This window comes from Nerophis lumbriciformis, linkage group LG05 (assembly GCF_033978685.3).
Source record: "Nerophis lumbriciformis linkage group LG05, RoL_Nlum_v2.1, whole genome shotgun sequence".
In the NCBI taxonomy this organism is placed as follows: Eukaryota; Metazoa; Chordata; class Actinopteri; order Syngnathiformes; family Syngnathidae; genus Nerophis; species Nerophis lumbriciformis.
In genome coordinates this window covers 22,122,699-22,128,698 of record NC_084552.2, presented here as the reverse complement: position 1 = coordinate 22,128,698, position 6,000 = coordinate 22,122,699, and the positions used below count along the sequence as shown (strand labels likewise).

Sequence of the window (6,000 nt, the reverse complement as noted above, 5' to 3'; positions counted from 1 at the left end):
TCAGATGTAAGCAGTCATCGTGACTGCAGGATATCCGTCCAAATATGGTCATAAGGAAAGTGTTGATTAACTTAGTGGTCCCCAACCACCGGGCCGCACAAGAAATAAAAATAAAATAAAATAAAAAAATAAAATACATATATATATATTTTTTTAATTTATTAAATCAACATAAAAAACACAAGATACACTTACAATTAGTGCACCAACCCAAAAAACTTCCCTCCCCCATTTACACTCATTCGCACAAAAGGGTTGTTTCTTTCTGTTATTAATATTCTGGTTCCTACACTATATATCAATATACATTGTATTTCTTTATGACAAAAAAAAAAAAAAAAGGTTGGGGACCACTGGATTAACACACATATTGTAACTAAGGATGTCCGATAATGGCTTTTTGCCGATATCCGATATTCCGATATTGTCAAACTCTTTAATTACCGATACCGATATCAACCGATACTGATATATGCAGTCGTGGAATTAACACATTATTATGCCTAATTTGGACAACCAGGTATGGTGAAGATAAGGTCCTTTTTTTAAAAATTAATAAAATAAAATAAGATAAATTTAAAAAAAATTCTTGAATAAAAAAGAAAGTAAAACAATATACAAACAGTTACATAGAAACTAGTAATTAATGAAAATGAGTCAAATTAACTGTTAAAGGTTAGTACTATTAGTGGACCGACCAGCAGCATGCACAATCATGTGTGCTTACGGACTGTATCCCTTGCAGACTGTATTGATATATATTGATATATAATGTAGGAACCAGAATATTAATACCAGAAAGAAACAACCCTTTTGTGTGAATGAGTGTGAATGGGGGAGGAAGGTTGTTTGGGTTGGTGCACTAATTGTAAGTGTATCTTGTGTTTTTTATGTTGATTTAATAAAAACAAAAAAAACACAGATTCCCATAATTTCCGATATTACATTTTAAAGCATTTATCGGCCGATAATATCGGCAGGCCGATATTATCAGACATCTCTAATTGTAACAGTGTTTTTCAACCTTTTTTGAGCTAAGGCACATTTTTTAATAAAGAAAACACGGAGGCACATCACCAGCAGAAAACGTTAAAAAATGTAACTCCGCCAGGTTGTCGTGCCCTATTTTGAGTTTGTTGTTGTTTTCCTGTGTGTATTACTTTAGTTCCTGTCTTGCGCTGTTTTTTTGGTGGCCTTTCCTGTTTAGTTGGTGTTTTCCTGTAGCAGCTTCACACCTTCCTTTGAGCGCTATTGCCTGACCTGCTCTCTATTGGCAAACAAGACTATTTCAGTTGTGCGGACGCTTTCCTACTTTGTGGGGACATTGTTGATTGTCGTGTCATGTACGGATGAACATCGAGGCGTCGGCGTGCGGCGCGGAGACGGTGTCGTCTCCGCGCCGCACGCTGTAAGTCTTTGCTGTCGTCCAGCATTCTGTTTTTGTTTACTTTGTAGCCAGGTCAGTTTTACTTTCATTTTGCATAGCCTTCCCTATGCTTCGTTGCCTTTTCCTTTCCGTTTTGTTCATTTTTGGTTTAAGTATTACATACCTTTTTACCTGTATGCCGTCTCCTGCTGTGCTCTGCATATTGGGATCACGACAAACCATCCTCGACGCGTTCCGACTTCTACCAAGCAATTAACTACCTGTTGCCACCTACAGATATGGAGTATTACATGGTTACCCTGCCGAGCTCTACACAGCACAGACACTCGACAACATACCGTATTTTTCGGACTATAAGTCGCAGTTTTTTTCATAGTTTGGGTGCGACTTATACTCAGGAGCGACTTATGTGTAAAATCATTAAATTAATTAATGAGCTAAATAATATTTGATATTTTACGGTAATGTGTTAATAATTTCACACATAAGTCGCTCCTGAGTATAAGTCGCACTCCCGGCCAAACTATGAAAAAAACTGCGACGTATAGTCCGAAAAATACGGTAATATTATTTAGCTCATTCACGTAAGAGACGAGACGTATGAGATTTCATGGGATTTAGCGATTAGGAGTGACAGATTGTTTGGTAAACGTATAACATGTTTTATATGTTATAGTTATTTGAATGACTCTTACCATAGTATGTTACGTTAACATACCAGGCACGTTCTCAGTTGGTTATTTATGCCTCATATAACGTACACTTATTCAGCCTGTTGTTCACTATTCTTTATTTATTTTAAATTGCCTTTCAATTGTGTATTCTTGGTGTTGGGTTTTATCAAATAAATTTCCCCCAAAAATGCGACTTATATATGTTTTTTTTTCCTTCTTTATTATGCATTTTCGGTAGGTGCGACTTATACTCCGAAAAATACGGTACACTTTTATTCTTTGGCTTTTAACACTACGTGAGTTGTGTGGTCCTCTGTCCTCTGTTGTCCTCTGTGTTTTTTGAAAAAAATAAATTTTGATTTTTTATTTACTGTTTTAATTGGTTTTACCCTTTAAAATTGTTTTTAATCATATTTATTTTTATATTGTTTTTATATTGGTTTTGTATCTATTTATTTTTTGTTTTTATTCAGTCATTGGTGGAGCTAAGGATAAATTTGAATATTGTTTTTAATATTGTTTTTAATATTGTTGTGCAGCACTTTGGAAACACTTTTGTTGTTTAAATGTGCTATATAAATAAAGTGGATTGGATTGGATTATTTGCAGATTATAATGATTGATTTGCAAAAAATGTTTTTTGGATCAATTAGGTGAAGTTGCATCATTTCCCACGGCACACCAGACAATATCTCACACAGCACAGTGGTTGAAAAACACTTTTGTAACAAATACATTGTGGTATTAGTGCAAAAGTGTCATGTCCAGCTGAAAAACAATAAAATGCATTGCCACTCTCCGTTTTTTATTACAAATAAAAGGTAGAATATTTACATTCGTGTAAATATACACTCTGTGTGTGTGCGTGTGTGTGTGCGTGTGTGTGTGACTCACAATAAATACGAAGAAAATAATTCAAATAAACAACTTTATGACAAGGCAGTTTGGTGCGAGAGAAGAAGGCAAAACCAAGAGTGTAAAAAAACCCGGAAAAACAAGATGGCCAACACTTTATTCATGTTCATACGTGACCTTGTGTCGTAACCAAAAGGTCGGGTGGCGACAAGGTCGTGACCTCGCTTACGGAGCTCCCAGTGTCCGTGTCGACCAGCAGGTGCGGGGGGATGTACCCCGTCTGCGGCTCGGAATCCCTCCTGTGGGGGTCGGAGGACTTGTCCTGGCAGCGCCCCCTCTTGTCCTGTCCCCGGAAGCCCCTCAGCTTGGGGCTCCAGTGTTCGCGCCACTGGAGGGCCAGCGTGGAGCGGTCGGCCACCAGGCGCCGCTCCTCGGGCGCCCAGCCCCTCTCGCCCTCGTCGGCGCCGATCAGCAAAAAGGTCCGGCCCACGTGGATTGCAGGGCAGCCGCAGGAAAGATCCCGGTCGGGGACCCACAGGGATTGGGGGCCCCTGCGGATGCGGGAGGGGGAGCCCGTGCGGAAAACGGTTTGAACGGAGATGGAGAACTGCCACCAGGGACCTGAACGCTCCATCGCTCTCACTTGCACCTTCAGGACTGAAACATAGGAAGTCAGTTGTTACACAAATAGTACAAAACCCAAAACCAGTGAAGTTGGCACGTTGTGTAAACGTTGTGTAAATGGTAAACAAAACCGATATTCAATTGAATAGACTGCAAAGACAAGATACTTAACGTTCGAACCGGAAAACGTTGTTTTTTTTGCAAATATTAGCTCATTTGGAAATTGATGCCTGCAACATGTTTCTAAAAAAAGCTGGCACAAGTTGCAAAAAAGACTGAGAAAGTTGAGGAATGCTCATCAAACACTTATTTGGAACATCCCACAGGTGTGCAGTCTAATTGGGAACAGGTGGGTGCCATGATTGGGTATAAAAGTAGATTCCATGAAATACTCAGTCATTCACAAACAAGGACGGGGCAAGGGTCACCACTTTGTCAACAAATGCGAGAGCAAATTGTTTAAGAACAATATTTCTCAACCAGCTATTGCAAGGAATTTAGGGATTTCACCATCTACGGTCCTTAATATCATCAAAAGGTTCAGAGAATCTGGAGAAATCACTGCACTTAAGCAATGATATTACGGACCTTCGATCCCTCAGGCGGTACTGCATCAAAAAGCGACACAAGTGTGTAAAGGATATCACCACATGGGCTCAGGAACACTTCAGGCGTGGCCGCCCCACTTTCATGGGGCGGTATAGCTCGGTTGGTAGAGCGGCCGTGCCAGCAACTTCAGGGTTGCAGGTTCGATCCCCGCTTCCGCCATCCTAGTCACTGCTGTTGTGTCCTTGGGCAAGACACTTTACCCACCTGCTCCTAGTGCCACCCACACTGGTTTAAATGTAACTTAGATATTGGGTTTCACTATGTAAAGCGCTTTGAGTCACTAGAGAAAAGTGCTATATAAATATAATTTCACTTCACTTCACTTCAGAAAACTACTGTCAGTAACTACAGTTGGTCGCTACATCTGTAAGTGCAAGTTAAAACTCCACTATGCAAAGCGAAAGCCATTTATCAACAACACCCAGAAACGCCGCCGGCTTAGCTGGGCCCGAGCTCATCTAAGATGGACTGATGCAAAGTGGAAAAGTGTTCTGTGGTCTGACGAGTCCACATTTCAAATTGTTTTTGGAAACTGTGGACGAGGAAAAGAACCATCCGGATTGTTATAGGTGCAAAGTTCAAAAGCCAGCATCTGTGATGGTATGGGGGTGTATTAGTGCCCAAGACATGGGTAACTTACACATCTGTGAAAGCACCATTAATCATGAAAGATACATACAGGTTTTGGAGCAACATATGTTGCCATCCAAGCAACCTTATCATGGACGCCCCTGCTTATTTCAGCAAGACAATGCCAAGCCACGTGTTACAACAGCATGGCTTCATAGTAAAAGAGTGCGGGTACTAGACTGGCCTGCCTGTAGTCCAGACCTGTCTCCCATTGAAAATGTGTGGCGCATTATGAAGCCTAAAATACCACCATGGAGACCCCCGGACTGTTGAACAACTTAAGCTGTACATCAAGCAAGAAGCTTAAAAAATGTGTCTCCTCAGTTCCCAAACGTTTACTGAGTGTTGTTAAAAGGAAAGGCCATGTAACACAGTGGTAAAAATGCCTCTGTGCCAACTTTTTTGCAAAATGTTGCTGCCATTAAATTCAAAGTTCATGATTATTTGCAAAAAAAATAAATACGTTTCTCTAGTTCGAATGTTAAGTATCTTGTCTTTGCAGTCTATTCAATTGAATATAAGTAGAAAAGTATTTGCTAATCATTGTATTCTATTTTTTTATTTACGAATTACACAATGTGCCAACTTCACCGGTTTTGGGTTTTGTAGAACAAAAGTGGTTCCAAAAAAAGACACCGACCATAGTCCTTCAGGCAGTAGGTGTCCAAGTTCATCCTCACTTTGCCCTGCGATGGCTGGCAGTGGGACACACACTCCTCATCTGTGCGCACAGCATGAACACACTCTCAGTCCAAGACGGCCGCGTCTCGTTGTCACTGTGACAACACGTTCCCTTAAGCTGCCACTAGCCGAGTTTGCAATCGATATTTGGACTATTCTTGTATTGTTTGTTGAAGAGAAACATTTTGCACGGACGCGTGAGTTCTGAGTTCAACAAGCCGGTTGAATTAGTGCAGATCAATTTGCTCACCGATGCCATGTTGAGACTGGAACATCGGCGTTGGAGCGACCTCTTGAATTCCTGCAATCAAACACAGACATGTGATGAGCTCCAGTGCATGTGTGCGTCAGTGTGTGTGTGTGTGTGTGTGTGTGGGGGGTCCTTTTTACGGTCACCAGCACACACACACAAATGTTGACTAACTGATCAAGACCAGAGCAGGACCACGTTTATGGTTGGTCGTGAAATAAAGTGCGGGCGAGAGAAGAAGTCTTGTAAAAAGTGTGTGAGAGTGCAAACATGGATCAACACGACTGGGC

The 6,000-nt window shown here is 40.9% G+C and overlaps 1 protein-coding gene across 1 annotated transcript in view; it reads right to left on the bottom strand.

Moving 5' to 3' along the window:
• Positions 1–2,975: 2,975 nt before the first annotated feature.
• Positions 2,976–6,000, bottom strand: part of ntn5 (netrin 5) — a 56,285-nt gene continuing 53,260 nt past the window's right edge. The window contains exons 6-8 of the mRNA XM_061961104.1: positions 5,711–5,761; positions 5,420–5,500; positions 2,976–3,573 (exon numbers count right to left, since the gene is read on the bottom strand). Coding sequence (XP_061817088.1) covers positions 3,083–3,573; positions 5,420–5,500; positions 5,711–5,761 — 623 coding nt within the window. The 3' untranslated portion in view covers positions 2,976–3,082. The remainder of the gene's footprint in view (positions 3,574–5,419; positions 5,501–5,710; positions 5,762–6,000) is intronic.